General features: G+C 41.4%; 2 protein-coding genes across 2 annotated transcripts; one reads left to right on the top strand and one right to left on the bottom strand.

The window, feature by feature from the left end:
• The first annotated feature begins 6,083 nt into the window (after positions 1-6,083).
• On the top strand, positions 6,084-11,265 carry LOC115686546 (beta-ketoacyl-[acyl-carrier-protein] synthase III A, chloroplastic). Its single transcript, XM_030611883.2, has 8 exons — positions 6,084-6,986; positions 8,240-8,388; positions 8,782-8,918; positions 9,250-9,355; positions 9,469-9,587; positions 10,163-10,227; positions 10,315-10,537; positions 10,812-11,265. The coding sequence occupies exons 1-8, from the start codon at positions 6,802-6,804 to the stop codon at positions 11,031-11,033; spliced, it is 1,206 nt and encodes a 401-aa protein (XP_030467743.1). The 5' UTR covers positions 6,084-6,801; the 3' UTR covers positions 11,034-11,265.
• Positions 11,266-11,397: 132 nt separating this feature from the next.
• On the bottom strand, positions 11,398-12,975 carry LOC130139878 (probable xyloglucan galactosyltransferase GT19). The gene has a single exon (XM_056317771.1). The coding sequence runs from the start codon at positions 12,857-12,859 to the stop codon at positions 11,537-11,539; it is 1,323 nt and encodes a 440-aa protein (XP_056173746.1). The 5' UTR covers positions 12,860-12,975; the 3' UTR covers positions 11,398-11,536.
• Positions 12,976-20,363: the final 7,388 nt, after the last annotated feature.

The raw sequence follows: 20,363 nt of genomic DNA, 5'->3' as shown, positions 1-20,363 counted from the left end.
AATCTCAGATTGAATGACTATGGAGCATCACTTGAATATTACCACCTTCGGGTCGTCCACTTGATACTCCACATGATAGTATCGATCTAGCGTTTATATCTTGTAAAGGACTCAAAAGTTCATTTTTTTTCAACCTTTTGGGAGTCTATTCCAAGCCTGATAATGGAGAGTCTAACCAACTCTAGTAAAGGAACCAATGGACTAGGTCTTCGTATTCACGAAAACTATCGACCGAGCTGACTAACCACGTCAAATTGCATGAACAATTCAAGGAACGAGAGAACTTGTGGGTACAGTTTAGACGTACGGCGTAGATCCGATCCCGTGCCATCGAATGCCACACAAACTTATGGTCAAAGCGATTGTTCATATGTCAATCGGGAAAATTGTCAAAAAGTCATAAACCCGTTGACGCTGGTCCAATTCAATCATAAACGTTTCGATTTTACCAATTTAATCACAAATTTTTTTCCTATTTGCCAATGTAATCCTCCCGGCCCATTTTTGACCGAAAAAATTACCGACGTGGATGTCAATCGTCCTACCTAGCGTGATCACCATGTCAGCGATTTCCGATCAAAATTGATCGGAAAGATTACAATAGCAAATGGTCCGGGTTTATGTCTAAACCCAAAATCATAAAGTTTAGGGTGATCGAATCGACGCGACGTCGATTTAGGTTTTTTGGGACAACTACCTTGTCGAATCTTGTCCATGGTATCTGGGGATGATAAACGAGCATTCAACGAAAGATAAGAGAGAAGGTGGAATGTTGGTGGCAGACGTTAGAAACTAATGAGCGACCAAAAGCTAAGCCAGAAAAAATCTCTGTGATAGCTCCCAGACTCTGCCATGGTTGGATCGTGAAATATATACCACGCGTACCTCAAGTCGATGCACGAAAAGGGTTGTCTTGTTCTCACGAAATCTGAACGCTTTGGACCACTTTGGAGGCACTCCTAGTCCTCGAGCGTCTCGGACCGGTGAAATTTAGGCATTCGGCTCAAGTTCGAGGACCACAGAGAATTTTTCCTCCGTCCGTTTCCGGCTTGTCCGTATCGTTTTGCAATGTCCCCCTCCCGTTCGGACATTCATCCCCCTTAGGGAACAAACGTAGGGAACTCTTTCTATGTATCTCCCCCCAATGAAATGAGCACGAAAGAAATTGAACCACACATTATTCCATGCGCAATGAGAGCCGAACATAATTCCTCGCGTGCGCGTCTAGATTACAGATGCAGGGAAATTGTCCAATCAAAACCTAAATTCACAGAACGAATGCCAATTCGGTGCTAGAATTTTAGTTCCGCCAATTTAATGTTAAGCCTTTACGCGAAATTCTGATGTAGACCTTCCGATCAGTCTTCAACGGAAGTCGCTGACGTGGCGGGGATGACTGGATTGCCACATCAGTGATTTCGGGCGAAGATTGACCAGAACGGTTGCATCGGAATTTCACGAAAAGGTTTAGGACTACATTGACGGAATTAAAAAATTTATGACTAAATTGACATTCATGGATATATGGAGATTTCATTACTAAAATGAGGATTTGTATGACGAGCTATTTGGGTTTTAACATCTAGCTAAATGAGCCAATTAATTGACACGTTGAGAGCGCGCTTGTTTCACGGTAAATGAATGATTTGAAAAATAATTTTCTTAAAAACGATATCTTGTATCACTTAAAACAATAAATGAATAAAAAATATTTTCATCATCTACAAAAATGTATAGAACAAAGATTGTTGTCGATAATGAAATTTTTTTTATTGACTTATCATTTGAAGTGATACCCACGATAATGTTTAGGAAAAAGGTTTTCTAAATTGCTCATTTTTCACGGAACGAGCAAAGCCTAATTTATTACGTAATACTCCATAGCATACGTCACAAGACCAAATCGAGCGATATCTCTTAGATCAGTTGTTTGGGCCGAGTCATAGTATTGTAACGAGCACGAATGATTAAACATACTGCATTAGCATCGCATCTACATTTTCAATTCCCGACCTCTGTGTACGACCACATGCGCCGATGTAAGACCAAATAACGAGAAAATATGCTAAGAAAAATTAAAGATAACACGACGGAACGCTAGCCTTACACCAATCTGAAACCGATATTACTTAAAAGTTAATGACATTTTGAAAGAGTACCTAACTCTGATTAAGTTCGAGGTTAGTGCAACGGTTTTATTAAGAAGGGGTGGCGATTACCGACACGGACAGACAACGCGGCGCCGGTTGTCGTCCTCCTATTGGTGGTGATGGATGAGCCCCCGAATCATATGCGACAGAATCTTGGTATTTATCTTCATGTGGGCCTGAGTTTATGTGGTTGATCCATGTTACGGCCCAATTTATATCACAATATAAAAAATTGAAAAGGCCGACTCGTAGCCCATGCAAAGGTCCATATTCAAAGATATGACTTATTTCTTGGGAAAACGACACACATTATCCCTGAAGTTTAGCCAAATATGCAATGTGGTCCCTAAAATTAAATTAAAAGTTTAGGGACCACATTGGACATTTAGCTAAAATTCAGGGACCACATTGCACATTGGACCGAAGTTGATGGACCATTTGTGTCATTCTCCCTTATTTCTTCTTAGGACATGCCTCAATGGCTCTAGCAGCAAAGTTCGTTGCATGTTGGTAGAGCGTGTTTGTTTCGAGGAAAATGAATGACTTGAAAATTATTTTTCTAAAAGTAATCGCTCGAAATAATTTTAGTCGGTAAAAGATATTTTCATTGTCGACAGCAATTTATGTCTAAATAGTATCGTAAACGATGGAATTATTTTTCGTTCATTCATTTCTGCAATCGATGTAGGTGATGAGTTTTGGGATGATGTTTTCAAAAGTCATTCATTTTTTGCGAAACAAACGGACCCATTTTCAATTTTACAAGCAAGTTCCCATTTTTCGATTCAATATATTAATTCTCAATTACTGTGCCTATTTTTTTTCCCCAAGTTGGTCCTGCTTTTAGATTAGTGTACATGTACATGGAATTTAAACAATTTATAGAAGATAAGAGAGGTCCATCTCTCTTCTATAGTGTGTACTGCTGTCATGAGATTTCTATATGACTGCAACTCGTCAAGCCTCACCTGATTTTCAATTACTAAATTTTGGTATAATTGTTATTTATGTTGGCTGGTAGCTTTGCCTTGCAATTCTCCATTTTTTTTTTTATGATAATTGTACTTCATGTTGCTATTTTTAATTGGTTTTTTTGGAACTTCGGGTACGTTTATTTCACTAAAAAATTTCATGATAAATGAAAATATTATCGACAGAAATCATTTAAAAAAAATGATTAGTTTTCATTTGTTTGATGGTACGTTTTGAGAAACTGATTTCCTTTTTGCCAAAAGAGGAAGTCTTTTCCCCAATCAAAACTTCTTGTTTTGAGTAGATCGACTATCTTTCCATCATCCATGTACCGGAAAGTCGGAAAACAATTTACTGGAAACAGTTTTTCCTAAAACAAACGGACCCTATATTTTGATCGCATCCCGCGCAATAGAGTTATGTGTGCGAGTAACTTATCAACCAACCAGTAAAATTTCGTATAAAACTGACCAATAACACATCTAAGTTTAGTTTGTATTATTTATACATGACACCTAATTCTCACAGATAAAACGTTAACATCAACATATTCAGAATTAATTTCAACATAAATACTGTAGGTTTCCCCGTAACCACCAACTATATCCAGTACTTGTTATCTCGATTTATGAAGTTGACATCTACATAACAATAACAAAATATGTTTATTAACTGCAAAATGTAAAGATCTAGCAAGACAAACTTTGGTACATAGACATTTTGTTTTTGGTCGAAGGGTACATATACATTGAAACATCAATTTCCATGACCTACTGACCCACTCATGATTGGGGCATCTATGTACACAGACATTCTTTGAGATATGACATTGAACAACAACATCCATTGTCACCATGATTGGGGCATCTATGATTAATTATTGAACAAGTGATTAATGAACATGTTTTGTCTAATCCTTCCATGTGAAAGTTTGCTTTTTCCCATGTGCATACCAAAGGTCATGAAGACAATTCAAACAGTCTAAGACCGCAGAAGGCACAGCAGCATGTATGGCATATTGGGACAAAATTTCGGATGTTGTAGAGAGATTAGAAGAACTAGTGTGAGATTAGAAAACATTGGGCGGAACAAGCAGTTCCATCAGTTGACTGCTCTAATATAAAACAGAGCAGACATAGCAAGACAGGTTAAGAAAGACACCTCAGCATTAGACATAGTAAAATCGATTTTCCAATTAAATCCTCAAGGAAAGTTCAAATTGGAATTTACTTCCTACACCGACTTCAACAAATCATTCTCAAAGTTGGAGAATGCTTCACCTAACATGAATGGAGCAAGTTTTTGGTTCAAAGTGGGAATCCTTTTAGCTGTATAAAAGGAAGAAGTTGGTTCCAGATTGAAGGGCATTTGCGAGGTTTCCCCTAATTCTTTCTCCATCTGTGTATTTGTGCTTTAATACAAAAAACTCGGATTGGAGTGGAGTCGAGCTGCTGGAGTGGCAATTGGTGAGCAACAACGGAGTGAGTGCTGGATTACAGTTGAGGCACTGGAGAGTGAGAAACGAGTAGAGACAGAAAGAGTCGGAGGTAGCGAGACAATATCATAAAAAAGAATGAACTTAGGGTTAGGACCCGAGGATGAATTGATTCCAGACTGATCCGACTCCCGAATCTACCATAAAACCGACCTTTCCAGTAGAACAAACTGTTTCGGGGTATGGAAACGGGGAACCTAACCAATTAAGGTTGGTTCTCAGTTTTTTGAATCGGGCACCCAGTTAGTCCTCGTGTGAAATGGCCTTGAACCGGCTAGATAAAGCCGGTTCCTAGGTTGAAATGGTCCGATTGCTCACCCCTTTAAACAATGGTAAGGCTTGCTTCGTAATTTAGTGCGTGTTCAACATATCACCATATCCGATCATCACCCAAGTCCAAGCCCTGGAAAGTCAAAAACATTTGTCCGACTGCTTCTCATCATGAAAGTTCCTTTGTACATATCGAAATGAGGAAAAAGAAGACAAAAGGCTAGGTCGAGAACACGAAACCACACTTGTAGACCCTATAATCATACTAACATAATTCATGCACCCAATAAGTCAAATAACGTATAACTTACAAGGTGGTGGGGGTTCTTTCTAAGCTCCTACAATTCTCCTCTGCCAACCTACCAAGCCAACCTCCAATTAAAAAAGAGAAACCTACCAAGCCAACTTCATGCTCAACTAATCTCTAGCCTTGAAATACGACGACGAAAAATTGCGATCCCCCATTGTAATTAGAATATCCTATTCTTAATCGTGCAAACAAGACATGGTTCGACGAATGGAGTCGAGATCACGTTAAACTCTCATGATTTCCTCTTTTTGCTTTTGAATTACTGCCTCAGTTCTCTTAATGAATATGTATTTCCTTCTCAAAAACTGTTTCGGAAGAAAGAAAAATTTGATAGTGCATCCTAAATCCAATGAAATGCACCGTCAAATCTAGAAGACAATCTCGTACATGGAACACCTGGATGAAACATTTGAGGGAACAATAACATGGTGGATTTTGAAGAATAAAACAAGGGAATGTGGACAAAGGACAGCGACCCGTTCTCAAAGCAATTAATCTTCAGCTCAAGAAAATATCGCTCCTTCGTTTGCGGTCACTTGACATGTTGGCTCGACTCATTTATGAGTAAATTAATGGGTGGGGAGGGTCGGTAACCCCTAACGCCCCTTAGCACATTATTGTAAAAGATTTCACGCTTTGGATGACATGCTCGGATTGACTCCGCCCCATTCGCGATCCGATGGTTCAAGGTTGGGGGATAGAGCTTCTTGGCATAAAATATGTGCCGCTAAAATCATTTAGAGACTTGCTCGCCTCATGAATCGAACCCGCGATCTCTACTCGAGAAATGGGACGTCTTTGTTATTGATCCGTTCAGCTCGATCGTGCGATGACGTTTGCTTAAATCACGTTTCGAACGAGACACCGACGGAGGAGCATAGGGTAGACAATCAAGAAACCGAGAGGCAACATCACGCAGATGCAAAAGATTTCACCGTGGAAGAGGAGGATCTGAGTGCTTATTCCATGCCCTGCCCTTCATCGACTCCCCCGAACTACTTCCGTCCGTAGAAGGGGCACGTTGTCGGGTTTTGGGTGCCTACGACTTTTCGAGGGTGAATCCTGGCGACGTAGCCCTTCCCCTCTGTTGGATAAATTCGTCAAAAATCGTTCCTTTTTCGCTTTTCTTGCTGAAAATCGACATCTTTGGGAACTCGGGGAGCGTTGCATGACTCTCCCTCAGACACACGCACGCACTTGACAACTCTTTGGAGAGAGAGAGAGAGAGAGAGAGAGAGAGAGAGAGGGGAGCGCATTGGAGTTTGCTCAGACTCGGGTTGGCATAATCGCCCCCTTTCCTATATATTTTATTTCTTCCCTTTTCATCTCTTCGGACCTTCCAATGATATCAACTATAAGACCCAAATAGCTGTTTCTTCATTACTCCCCCATCCGTCGATCTCTCTCTGTAATGGGTTGTTTGGGCATGCCTGTTCTGTCGCAATAAGCTGAGAAGGAGAGGAAAAATCCGAACTTTTGTCTCGCCACAGCACGCAGCGCTTGGTGTATGTGCGCGTTAGAGGCACTGCAGACATTGTGTTTGTTTGTTGCTCCCACAGAGAGAGAGAGAGAGAGAGAGAGAGAGAGTCCCAAGTGATTTTTAAATGGCCAATGCGTCTGGGCTGTTTTCTCCTTCCATACCCACCCTGAGAATGAAGATTCAGCCTTCCATAGGAGTTTCTCGATCTGGGTCTTGCTCGAATAAGGTCGTGCTCCGGCGGATACTGTGCGGCAGCGCCAACGAGAAGCATGCTTCGGGCGTTGCGTCTTCTGAATCTCGAGTGCCTAAGTGAGTACTGATTGGGTCTGTCTGCGTTCACGATGCTTCTTGATGCAATTGCAGTAGCAAGGAGTTGCATCAGTTTAATTGAATAATGCTTTTGAGGATGTTGTGGTAGAGTTGATTGGTGAAAAATGGAGTATGTTTAGCTGTATCCGTTGTTATTTCGGTCTCCTTGTTTCACCTAGCTTTTCATTTTTAAACTTTTAATTTCTGTTAAAGCCTGGTAGAATTGGAAAAAGAACGATGATGTTGGCTAGATTAGCTCATGGGTATGGTCTAGAGGATTGCCTTTTCTTTTTAATTTGTTTGTGGCTGATGCATGTATATCTGGAGAAGAGGTGGGAACATTTGAGCAAGTAGAATAGAGACTAAATTTGTTTATGGGATCGAGTGGTCTTGCATTATGACAATGGTGACCGGAGTGTATTGTTCAATGACTATGTTGAGCTAGTTTTGGCAGCTGGACGGCGTTTCGGTCTATTTGAATTTGTTCGAAATGCTATGAGAAGAGCTTAGATGATTGTTGAGACGAAAAAGTTCTCGAAAGAGCTTGATCTTTTCTATGATTTGTGAGGGCGTTCTTTCTATAGATTGTACAGGAGACTCAAGAGAAAGTTAGGTTCTGAAAGCAGTTTGGTGGGATACATGTTTCTCGGTACTTATTCTCACTCAATCTGAATGCAGCTCCTTTACAAATGGAGATTAATGATAAGCTTTTGTTCCAATTGTTTGAGTTCCTGTTGTTTACTATTAAGTTGGTAAATGACAGTAGATTTTATCTTGTATATACTGATAGATAAGCAAAAAAGAGAGCCTTCAATCCATACAGCTGATACAAGTGCTTGTTATATTGTTAAGTTTCCTGATTAAGCATCTCAAATCATTTGACCTACATTTTGTATAAACTTTGCTCCGCGGAAGTGGGCTTCTATGCTTTACATGCCTCTCTGCTAAAGGACAAGGTCTGCACTTATAACCCAATCAACCCTGAAATGTTTAGTCCTGCCTTGGCCACATGCCATCTGTAGATGGACACTGACCTGGAACGGCATATGCCATAAACTGGCCTTGTCAATTTTCATTAGCTGTCAAATTCAGTTTGAAGGTAAATGGAGAATTTATTGTGTCCAAGTGGCCGAGTATGCATCCACATTGAGGGAAGTTTTATCAAGTAGTGCAAAATTGGAATTTATAGCTTAATCTTTGAGGAAGCAGTTCTTTATTTTGTTAACCTTTATGTGTAAACTAAATTTTTGAAGGGTCATTGGTAAAGGCTGCAAGTTAATTGGATGCGGCTCGGCCATTCCAACTCTTCAGGTTTCAAACGATGATCTTTCAAAAATTGTTGACACTAATGATGAATGGATAGCAGCTCGCACTGGGATCCGCAATCGCCGTGTTCTGTCAGGTTGGTTCTTGCAAATGATGTTGCCAGTATTTACTGCTTAAGTTCTAAGCTAATGAAGAAAACTTAGTCTTCTAATAAATTTTTGATGAACTGGTCCACTCTTGCTTTCTCCACATACCTTGTCAAGAAAGATTGGATTGTTGGTTTTATTTATTTTTGTCGTTTTGATGCATACAATCAGATGCAGACATGATTTTACATAACTGTGAATGAAGATCCATCTATCATCTGCAAACTTATCCACTTATGTCACCTCTGTTTCCTTCATTATTTTTGACTTTGGATTTAAGTAAACACATACACCGTCTTGTTCCTATGGTCTGGATCTTACTATCTTATGTATGTGGTGGCTCTAAGGTTGATAGCTGTAGTCTCACAATTTTGTCAATGCAGGCAAGGATAGCTTGACAGGTTTGGCCGTGGAGGCAGCGAGGAAAGCTCTAGAGATGGCACAGGTTGATCCTGAGGATCTGGACCTAGTCTTGATGTGCACGTCTACGCCAGAGGATCTTTTTGGCAGCGCTCCTCAGGTACTCTACGATTGCATGTATTCTCATTGTGTGCACTTCGTTCTTTCACATTTGGACCTGTCTCGGTTGAGTATGATTCCATCATCCTTCCTGCTAAGTCATAGAGAGGATTATAAATTCAATTGGGGGAGATCGTTACGTCTTGGTGTAACCATAGAACGGTCGCAGTTAACTCAAGCCTCGATAGTTCTTGGTTTAACCTTGCTAAACAAACATCTCTGGAGTCCAAAACATTCCTTTTATAAGATACCTTCTTTAAGAAGTCTTTTCCATCTCAATAGTTTACCTAAACCATCTCATAATAGAGTCTTTTGCACTATGTCTATTTCAGATTCAAAAAGCACTTGGTTGCAAGAATAATCCTTTGGCTTACGACATAACAGCTGCATGCAGTGGGTTCGTGCTAGGTCTGGTCTCAGCTGCTTGTCACATCAGGGGTAATGTAAAATTCATTTGTTTTTTTCGAATAATCTACAGTATGATTAACATCTTTTTTGGCTAGTTACCATTACCGATAATCTTCTTGATGAAAATGTGCCTGAAACTACAGGAGGCGGGTTCAACAATGTCCTAATTGTTGGCGCGGATTCTCTTTCACGTTATGTTGATTGGACTGATCGAGGGACCTGCATTTTATTCGGTGATGCTGCAGGTGCTGTAGTGATGCAGGTGATTTCTGTATTGGACTGCATGAGGAATATTCATGCTTCTGGCATTGAAATATTGTACTTTCGCTTTATAAAGGTTCATCAATGTCACTGTCATCATCATCATTGTACAATATTTTAATACTTATATCTCACATATGATTTAGGTCTATTGCCTGTCTCCATTGCTATGTCATATGCTCTTTATAAGGATTTGGTAATTTGTTTTATTTATGCTGCTTCATTTCCCTGCCAGCTTGTATGTATGATCCAAGAGGAATAATCCAGGTTCCTCAAATCTTGCTTCTTGAGTATTTTTTGTCCCAAAAACTTAGAGGACTGATAATTCAAGGAGTATGGAATAAATTCACATACTTAGAGGTGCAAGCCTTCATTAACGTATGCGTTGTAAAACACGCTAACGGCATATATCTTAGCAGCCGACCTCCTTTTACCTTATTCAGACTGCCTGTCAGTCTGCTGTTCTGTTGTATGAGGGACTCTGTACAAAATCTAATTCAGCTTAACCTTGTTTGTGCCTTTAGACAATTAAACATCAGGAGCAACTAAAATATTTCATACTTTACTTCTCTTCAGGCCTGTGAAGCTGAGGAGGATGGTTTATTCGCTTTTGACTTGCATAGTGATGGAGATGGTCAAAGGTACTTCTTTTCCATGATCTTCTTCTTCTCTTTCATCACTTTCTGCTAGGAATACCAGTTTTTAGAACAGTAAATTCCATTTTGCAGGCATCTAAATGCTTCTGTCAATGAAAACGAGACCGATCATGCCTTGGGTACTAATGGTTCGGTAAGAGATTTCCCTCCGAGGCAATCCTCATATTCCTGCATCCAGATGAACGGCAAAGAGGTTTTCCGTTTTGCTGTGCGCTGTGTGCCACAGTCAATCGAATCTTCCCTCGAGAGGGCCGGCCTTACTGCATCTAGCATCGACTGGCTGCTGCTTCACCAGGTATTCTTCAAATTCCTCACTTAACCTTAGAAGATTGGGACCTCATGTGAAAATTTTGCACTCTAGTTATATGACATCCTTCTCTTTCTTTGATCGCTTATGTTACTGCATGTGTCCTTGTTGCATTCTCTTGAACCAAAACCGTAGCGATGGATTACTTTGAATTCTGAGTACATAGATACATATACATGTGAAAAACGATGTAGTCAGATTCTATGGATCACTTGTCCAAAGAAGAATCGGAGAACTGTAGAAACTGACGGAGATGATGCAGGCAAACCAGAGGATCATTGACGCTGTAGCAACACGTTTGGAAGTCCCTCAGGAGCGTGTCCTCTCGAATCTGGCAAATTACGGCAACACAAGCGCTGCATCAATCCCCTTGGCCTTGGATGAAGCTGTTCGTGGCGGAAAGGTGAAGTCGGGCCACATGATAGCGACTGCAGGTTTCGGAGCTGGCCTAACTTGGGGGTCTGCCATCATTAGATGGGGATAAAGCTTCACAACTTCACAAGGCAATCGCCGAATTCTTGCATCCAAATTTCACAATTTCTCTTAGGGAGGTAGCAATTTTGTTCATTTGAACTCCAACGATTCAAATAAAATTGTATATTTGTCCTTCAACTTTGAGCGACTCTTGTATGCATTTTGCTGCTGTTGGTCTTCCAACACAGCAAGCTAGTGACATTCTAAATTATGCAGGTAAAGAAAAGCTCTTTCATTGTGCACTCCCAGTAATAGTTCTCTATTTCCACTGCCATTATTGTGAGTTCATCAATGTTTGAACAAAAGAAGGGCGCATTGCACAACGGGCAATTCTGCAATAAAGGAAATATGTTTGAATCTTATTGCTAGTCAGATACATATAATGCAGTTCTTTCTGCATTTTTTGCAGTCAATAAATAAGAGGGACAAAAAAATGAGGGACAACAACAAACAAACAAGAAAATTACAAACAAGCACAAGAATGTAGTAACTTCAATCCCAAATTAGTGAAGCTCAAACTGAAACCTCTTGAAGTCTTGCTTTGATCCTCTTCAGAGTACCCTCAACTGCAATATCGAATGCATCCATCTTAGACCTCAAACCAGGTGAGCCTCCATGTTTTCTGTACATGATCCTCGGTATCATTTCCACAACTTTCTCTCTCATCCTCCTCACTCTCTCAATTGGTATCCCCATCAGCACATCCACTATCCTCAACCCTTTGAACACCACCTCCTCCTTCGGTATCGACACCGCGAACTCCTCGAATTCTTCCTCTGGCAGATGCCACCGGTACTGCGACCTGGCCGATTGGTCCTCGAAGAACACCGGGATGCACCCAGCAAGGAGCGAATCGAAGGTCGACCTCCGCGTCGGTGTGTCCCCAGGAGGTTGCAAGCAGAATGCGGCCTTCAGCATCGGCTGCATGTACCGGATAGGGTTGTGCTCGCAAATGCCGTTCGAGCAATCCACGAAATCACAGGTCTTCGCATAGTACCCATTGTCCGACCCTGGAGCTTCTGTCCCATTTTCGCACTCCATCCTGATGCTCCTCCTGATGTTGGGAGTCGCCGAGATGCCGCCCCCGCCAGCGAACAGCATCAGCGCGGTGCGGCGAGACCGTCGGACCCTGGCCACCCACGACTCGAGGAAGGTGGAGTCCTGGGGGTGGAACGAGGTCGGGTAAGGGATGGCTTGCTCCTGCCAGGGCCAAGCTCTGGCCTCGAACGTCAATGCGGTGACGTTGAAGAACTCGGGCAATTCAAGAAACGAAGTGCCCCAGATGGGAGGGTCGTTGGACAACGGCTGCGAGAAGTCCCAGGCGGGTCGAGCCATGACCAGGAAGTGGTCGTGGCCCGAGCGCCTCTCCCAGATGCCCGGATCGTTCGCCCTCAAGAAGCGGTAGAGATCGAGGCCGTGCTCGGCGCTGGAGTTGACGTCGCGGCCGTAGAGGTAGCGGAGGGCGTCGAGGCCGGCGTAGTAGGGGAGGAAGACGGCGTCGGCGAGATCCGGGTCGGGGGTCAGGCAGGGGAGCTCCAGGACGCGGCGGTGGAAGACGAGCTCGAGCGCGAGGGGGTCGGTGCGGAACCAGCTGCGGGAGCGGTTGTGGGTGGGCTGCCCGAGGCCGTGGTTGGCCAGGTACGGGCAGAGGTCGTCGAGGAGGGGGTAGTCGGCGCACGTGGCGAGGAGGTCCAGGTTGAACCGCGCCGGCAGGCGGCGGACGTGGATCCGGCGGCCCGAGCAGACGTCGCCGGCGGCGGCCGAACGGGCCAGGCCAAGAACGGAGACGAAAAGGGTGAGGAGGAGGAGGAAGGAGGAGGAGATGGCGGTGGCCATGTCGAGGGAAGACAGCAGGTTCGATCCGGTTGGATCTCTTCACTGACGCGCACGCACTCTCCCCATCGTGGGTTGGTTCGATCGAGCTCAAAGTCACTACCTTTCTCGCTCTTTCTCGCTCCTTCTCTCTCCTCTTTCTCTCTCTACCGCGGCTTCTTTGTTTTGTTCCTTTTTCAACTGTCAGTGGAGGAACCGAAGGTTGATGATGATGGGACTCTGTAAAAACAGGCCTGAAAATGCGGCGGCTTTTTCTTGCTTCGTGAAGGGCGGGGGGGGGATCGTTGTTAACTGCAGCAATTTCAGCACAGGTCATGCTCGACTAAAGTGCGTGTTATTAATGTTCATTTTGATAAAGGAAGGTCTTGAGCTTGAAAGTTGGCGATGATAGCTGTTGGGCTGTCATTAATTGAAAGAACATTGAGATGATTAAAGGAGGAAGTAATGACTAATGAGGCTCACCCCATGGAAGGGGACTTCTTTATGATAGACCTCACAGGTCAAAAGGATGCATTCGCGGATTCAACGAACCATTCCCGAGTCTGTAAAAACCTCTCGAATCGTGCGAACTGCCCCGTCTTCGCATACCGAGTTGGGTCGGAACCGAAAGTTGAGGTGTGATTTATTGGTTCCAAAAAGGTGTGGCTATTTTCTATTTGAGTGTGAATTTATACTCCCTATCGATAGGAAGGTACGAGGGTCGCAGGAGACAGCACTCATGGGCCACCAGAGGGCTTTTATTGTTTGGGCCTGTGCTTTATTGTTAGTTTGGGTTTTGACTCATGAATAGCTACTGAGTAGTCTAAGGTTTTAACGGCCCCTAGAGTTTTTTGTGTCGCCTATATATAATCAATTTCTCTTGTAATTTAAAATTGCAACAGAGAGGTGGGAGGTACTAATTATAGTGAAATCATCTATTAGATGTAGCCTTAGTTTAAAGATGAACCAAAATAAACCTTGTATCTCGATGTTTCTTTCTCGCCTTTACTCTCTATTTCGTTGTGTTTGTGTTCCTAATCCTAACATCTGGAAAAAGAGCTAGTGGTAGATTGGTGTGCCTCCAATCTTTTATAGTGTTTTCTGAATATCTCAAAGAATAAACCTGGTGACCAACGCGGTTTTCGGGTGGTGGACATTGTGGTGGAGCAACGCGGGTCATACTTCATAGTTTAATATGGAGAAAGAGATCATGGATGAAATTAGGCATTGATGGAGATTCAAGTTGAGATATCTTTATGCCGAAGGATACCTGGATTAAGGAAGAATAGACCTAACACTAAGCTCACACGTGAAAAGGAGATTGTCGAGATGCATGTGCGATTTGTATTAAAAAGTCCTACATTGGAGAATTGGTGTGGTGTGAAGCAACTAATATATCAATTGGCCTATGACTCATTAGTTTAAACTTTTGAGTGAAGATGAGTCTAACTAAATATGTTGATGGGTTTGGACTTGAGCTTTATTGGCGATCTTCTGAGTGAAGGTATTGAGCTTTTCCTTCGCAATCCCAACAATTATAGAGGTCCAAAATGTTTGAGCTCATTGCGTAGGGCCACTAAAGATTCGGGCTCATTCTAATTCATTTCAAGCAGAAGGGCCACTAAGGATTTGGGCTCATTCTAATCCAATTCAAGCCCTCTCACTCGAATGCAGTCTTGTTAGCAGGGGAAGAGGCAAAGGCACCCCCAAGCCCAATCTTCACGCAAATGGTGCTTATTATCATATCAAACTTACTTCACACGATTCATGTTCATATTATACAAAACTAAGGAGAGCAGTAAAGATCCATTATTCTACTGATCTGCTGGCTCGTTTTCAGGATTTCGACGACTGATCGATCGCTCTAGGGTTATAAACAATGTGAGATCAGGTGGAATCTTGATTATAATTAGCTCTCCAGGCTCTCATAGACCCCCGATAACAACAAAATTAGGTCCGCTGGTCATATGTTCGGCCATGTGCTTTCTGAACTTTCTTACTAAACATGGGCAGTTCCCACCTGAACCAGTCACAAGACACACTTAAGGCATCGTTTGCTATCTTTATCTGCGTGGAACTCGTGCAAGATTTTGTAATCTAGTCACCTTGACATGTGTGGGAGAGAGTGTAACTAAAGCGGAAGCTCAATAAACAAGTTCCACCTGACATCGCAGATCTTCTTCTTTCGGTTCTTCTTATCCACAAAGGGGTGTTTTTTTAAGAATAGAATGGCAGCTTTATCAAAAAGAATTTTTATTCCTCCCACTGGCAAATAATAATATCATTTCCACGAGTTAATGTCACGCGATAAATTTTCCCCTGAGCAACAATTTGAAGTTTCGTCATAAGAAATTTAGGGTTTGTTGAGAGCGTCAGGCACGATAATTTCGAGTTGAGGAAAAACTCAACAGACGCATATCGGAAATCCGCTGAAAACCCTTTAGAACTTCCCCACCTCTGTCCCCAATCCACGCCAATCTGATGCCTTAACAAGAGCAAAAGCACACCGTATTATACCCATAGATTCAGACATGCAATGACAAATCGGGCACCGTGAATCCCAAGTCCACTGACCTATCCTCTCATTTCCAAGTCTATATTAGCTACATGACAGATATCTTTGTTGACTGAAACGAGGGAACTGCTGTTTTTTGTGTGTCATTATTATCTAATATCCCAATTGCAGGCTGTCTCATTTGATATTTAGCATGTATAATGCCAATGAGGAGACTGATTGACCACGTATTAGACCAGTGATGATTCCCTAACTATGCTAATTTTTTTTTGGGGGGGTCGAATAACTATGCTCCTTTAATAATGCACCAATGTGGTAGTTGATGGAATCACAACTTTTATTAAGCTCAATCCCACGTGAGCTTCTGGACAAAAGGAGAAATCATGAGTTCTTTCCATGACTGAAAGTCTATGATGAAACCCCTGACAGTTTCCTTGTCCGGCAAACATGTAAGCCAAAAGGAGGAGGAGACCAACAGGAAAATGTTCACATAATTGAATCGAGTTTGTCCTGCCTTAGTTTTGTTAGCTTGTTAGTAGAACTATCAAAATGGGTCTACGATGCATTTCTTAACTCATATTTGATGGGTTAAGTTTTATATTGATTAGTTGTATTCGGTAAATGGATTTAGAATGGTAAAGCTCTAAATAATATGGGTGTCAAGTGGGTTTACAACTTAGACTCAACTCACCTTTATGACTCTCTTGCTTTCACTTGATCTTGCACTCTCGCACTGCACGCTCTTACCTCGGTTTGGGTATGACTTTCTTAGATTTGGTTAAATATGTAAATGTTTTAGCAATATGGGTTGGGTTGGTATGTATTGGGTATGGATTTGATCGAGTATTAGACATTAAATTTGTATTGCATGGAAATAGGTTAAAACGAGTTAAATGCGTAAATTTGGATCATACCATTTTCGACTCGACCCCACCCCCATCCACCGATTTGACCGGTATACTTATCATACTATCCCGAATGGGTATGCATGCATGGGCCCTACGACTGAGAATTGATGAGATTCTTGCTCATGTAGGCCAAACGGGACTCTTGGACTATAATGTTTGTGGCAAGTTGTACAATATTGTACATGCCTGTGGCTTTGGACGTTTGGGCAAATGAAAGACAACGAACATTAATAGATTTTCGCTATTCACAAGAGGGACAACAAACATTAATTGGCTCCATTATTCACTTTGGATGCATATATATGTAGCACTTGCAGATAAAATATCCACACAAGCTCAAAAACGTCTCTTTTGGGAGAGAATTACTTAACCATTTTTTGCCATCATTTGGCTGATCGTTTGGGAGAGCTATATTTACCTAATCTTTTCCCCAATATGTATTCTTCCCTTGACCAAGGAGTGTCAAATGTGAGGTACAAGAAAAATCGAAATGTATAAGGGAAGATTGAGCATTTTGACTTGGTGCATGATTTCGCCATTTGCACTTTGATTTCAACACTTACTGTTGCTCCCCAATGTCAAACAATTTGGTTGTTTTGACGAAAAAACAAAGCGTTCACGGTAGCGAGATTTGACAATACTCATCGTGCCAAGAAACTTGGAGACGTTGCGTGCTTTCTTGAGCATCGTATGACAGACATTAGGAGGCAGCAACATAGGTGAGCCCTAGTTCTACCTCTGCATAGGAAAATACTAGAATAATTTTTAAGCTTACTTGTTGCAGAAAACGAAGTTATTCCATTTGATGTCACTGATGATGCTCTGCAAGAATTGATGGTCTTCCCCAGAGTTCGGAACTTAAAACCCTAATTTGTTACTTGTTCTATCTTTTGTATGCACGCATCGAGATCAGAAGATTGACCCGAGAAAGCAAACATGCGCGTTTTGAGAGTTTAAGACGACCTCATGTTAATCCCAAATATATATGATCTTGTCTTAATGGGAGATGTCTGATTCTTCTTAGTAAGAGATTACATCGAGATTCGCATTTGAATATCGTAGATGGTAATCGAATGACGACTTATTCAATCGCATCTCCTGACCATTTTTTCGGTCATATGTTAATAAGAAACTTTACTTCTTATCCTGGACATGGATTTGGGGTAATTTTCATTTGAGCGAAATGCAGATCGAGCATAAATTAACGCTGGATTTCATAAATTGTAATGTTAGGTGATGTCCCGGTGAATGTAGTTATTTGATATTCATTTCAACTACGAAGTTAGGGTTTTAGGAGTACAAGAATGCGTCTACCAAACTAGTGAAATTCGACGGATGATATCATTGGCCACAGCGTCATTATCATCTGAAATTCTAAAATGGGGAAAGTCTTAGATTTATTCTTGAAGTAAGGCACAAATGTTTGACCATGGGGCGTAGAGTACCGGGTATAATACGCTTTTATCATGAACAATGACCCGGCGGTGACAGGTATCAACTTGCAAACGTACGCTTGAAAGATACATGCGCAAAGCGCATCGAGAGAAATTTCCCACGAAATTTCACAGCATGCGAATTTTCTACAATGGTATATGATCTGGCTGTACGCACGAATCAAATGCATATAAATCTAGATCATTTAAGGACCATCACAAATAAAAGTGAATCTTAACCGTTGATCGTGTGGAGATCGCACGTCGATGTCACGTCATTGATCGACATTGAGATCGCTCGATTCTAATTGACGGTGGATCGAATGGCGTGTTGCCTAGTCATGGGGGGGAGGGACGGTGATTAGGAGGTGGGTCCATCTGAATATTTTCTCTTGTCATAGACACCGAAGACAACATGTTACCCCCGTGGATCCGAGGTAGCTTCAACCAACCTTTTCTGTATTTTTAAAAGGTCAATTTCGACGGACCAAAATAATATTAGAAAATAACATAAAAAATAAAAAATAAAAGGTCAATTTCTCTTGCAGTTTCATTTTGTGGTGAGGTGAGGGGTGAGGGCGATGTTTTAGGTCAGCTCATTCGAAGCTCGACTAATTCACCTCTCTAAAGATTAAACGGTCCACATTCAGCCATGACGTCTTGATCGCAACACTTTTTCGAACCGGTAAAAAACTCGATAAGCCACGTTTAACGGGAATCGGATTAAGATAAGACAATTCGCCTTACATCGTACCCGGATCAGGGGATGACAAGCAATTCACGAGTCCTATGAGGATAGGAGAAATCTCGCGATTATTATCCGATCCTAAATTTAAACTCACGTATGTACCGGTACCCATTTCGCAATTTACGTGCTGTTTTGAGAGGGAATTCACTTATTAGAGTGAGATTTTGACCTAAGAGAATTTACATGCTTTTACACATGTGTTTCCCCAAATGCTTTAAGCTTCTCCATTTAATCGTGTGTTGACTTTGCAAGGTGGGATAGTGGGAATGAGTCATAGGCTTGAAGGGAAAGAATATATGTAACTTTTACTTATTCATTGTACATTTAGGGTCTGTTTGTTTAAAAGAAAACTAATTTTCGATTTTCCGGTATTTTGGATGACAGAAAATATTAATCTATCTACGGAAAATATTTTCCATAGACTGAAAACGACAAGTTTTGATTCAGGGAAAACGACTCCTCCTTCTAGTAAGAAGGAAAATAATTTTCTCTAAATCACCAAATAAGTGAAATTAAAATTTTTCCTTGAAAATGATTCCTAAAAAAATATTTTTTTATCATGAAATATTCAGTGAAATAAACGCTAGGCTTTATTTGTTTCGCAGAAAATCTTTTTCTCGTTTTCCAGCGTTTGTTTAGCTTAGGAAAATAAGTCAATAGAAAATATATATTTAAATTCAGGAAAATGATTTCCTCTTTGAAAAATCAGACAATATTTTACAAAACATGACTAGATATTAGTCCTTGGACCTGAAACTCCATGCTTGGCCACGAAAATCCTAATATTGATTTCCGAGTCCTTGGCGTCCAGGCCCAGGTCTCCGGCATCCTCATACAAAAAACCAGTTGACATGAACAAACGAAAAGATGAAAACCAAATATGAGTTCACATGATAACGACGAGGGGTTGGCATGCAATGCAAGAAGTGAGTTGCAAAGAAGTTTGGTGTGCAGTCGAAGCAACCTCGGAGGGCATCGTGGCAAACTGTCATGGATCAAAGCGGTTGCCCCCGACAGTGGAGAGTTCCAAGCAAAGTGGACAGGACAGGGTGCAACTTCTCTTGAAGAACATGAGAGAGGCCGAGGCATCAGGCAGCGCTGTGTTGATGTAATTCCCATGTCAGTATAATTCATTTTATCTTGAACTTAGATTCGTAGAATTCGCGCTCTATTCGAATCCCTTTCGTGCGCTTTGTGCTCGAGTGAGAAATCATGGAACGATCCCAACTGCTCTCCAATTGTCTGAAGTTCGGATACTCTCGACACGATCACTGCTCGATATTGATCGGTCCCGACACTGATTTAATGGGGAATTGGCCAGCATATTCGGATGCTTCTTTTTGGCCAATTTTGTCAAATATAGTTCGCAGAAATTTCTTTTTTCCTCTACGTTAGCCAACATGCATTAGATGTATAAAGAAAGTCCAATGATCTTATTGTTGTAAAACTCATACATCATTTGTCTAAAGAGTAGCAAATTCCATCTAATAGTTTTTTGCTATTTTGATCAAAAGGGAGTGTACATAAGTCAATAAGCGGTGGAATGAAAACTTTAGGTTAGAAATGATAAGAGTATAAACACATTAATTAAAGAGTATGATAAAACAAAGTAATCAATACATGAAATTCTGATAAAGAGGGAAGATAATCTTTGTACTATCCAAATTCATCTTCCATAAAAATTCTCTTTTAATAAACAATAATCTGCTTGAAATATTATCTCACATCGCTTGACAATGGATCACATATGCTAACAGTTTAAGCTTTTGAGTTGATTTTTCTAACACAGTATGAGAGCCACTGCTATCCATTTCACGTATGTGCATTCACCCTCGTAGGACAACTACTTGACAATGGGTTTTTAACAATCATCTCAGTATTATATTTTTGTTTTCTCTATTTGGAACAATAAACTGCGAATGGT

Source organism: Syzygium oleosum, unplaced genomic scaffold, assembly GCF_021117445.2.
Source record: "Syzygium oleosum isolate NSW1041296 unplaced genomic scaffold, Sole_v2.1 Sole_v2.14, whole genome shotgun sequence".
NCBI classification, from domain to species: domain Eukaryota; kingdom Viridiplantae; phylum Streptophyta; class Magnoliopsida; order Myrtales; family Myrtaceae; genus Syzygium; species Syzygium oleosum.
This window is presented reverse-complemented; position numbering and strand designations above follow the sequence as displayed.

Coding starts and splice junctions, on each gene's coding strand:
- LOC115686546 (XM_030611883.2), top strand. CDS start 6,802: ATGGCCAATGCGTCTGGGCTGTTTTCTCCTTCCATACCCACCCTGAGA. Junction 8,919..9,249: donor TTTTTGGCAGCGCTCCTCAG/GTACTCTACGAT, acceptor TGTCTATTTCAG/ATTCAAAAAGCACTTGGTTG. Junction 9,588..10,162: donor CAGGTGCTGTAGTGATGCAG/GTGATTTCTGTA, acceptor ACTTCTCTTCAG/GCCTGTGAAGCTGAGGAGGA.
- LOC130139878 (XM_056317771.1), bottom strand. CDS start 12,859: ATGGCCACCGCCATCTCCTCCTCCTTCCTCCTCCTCCTCACCCTTTTC.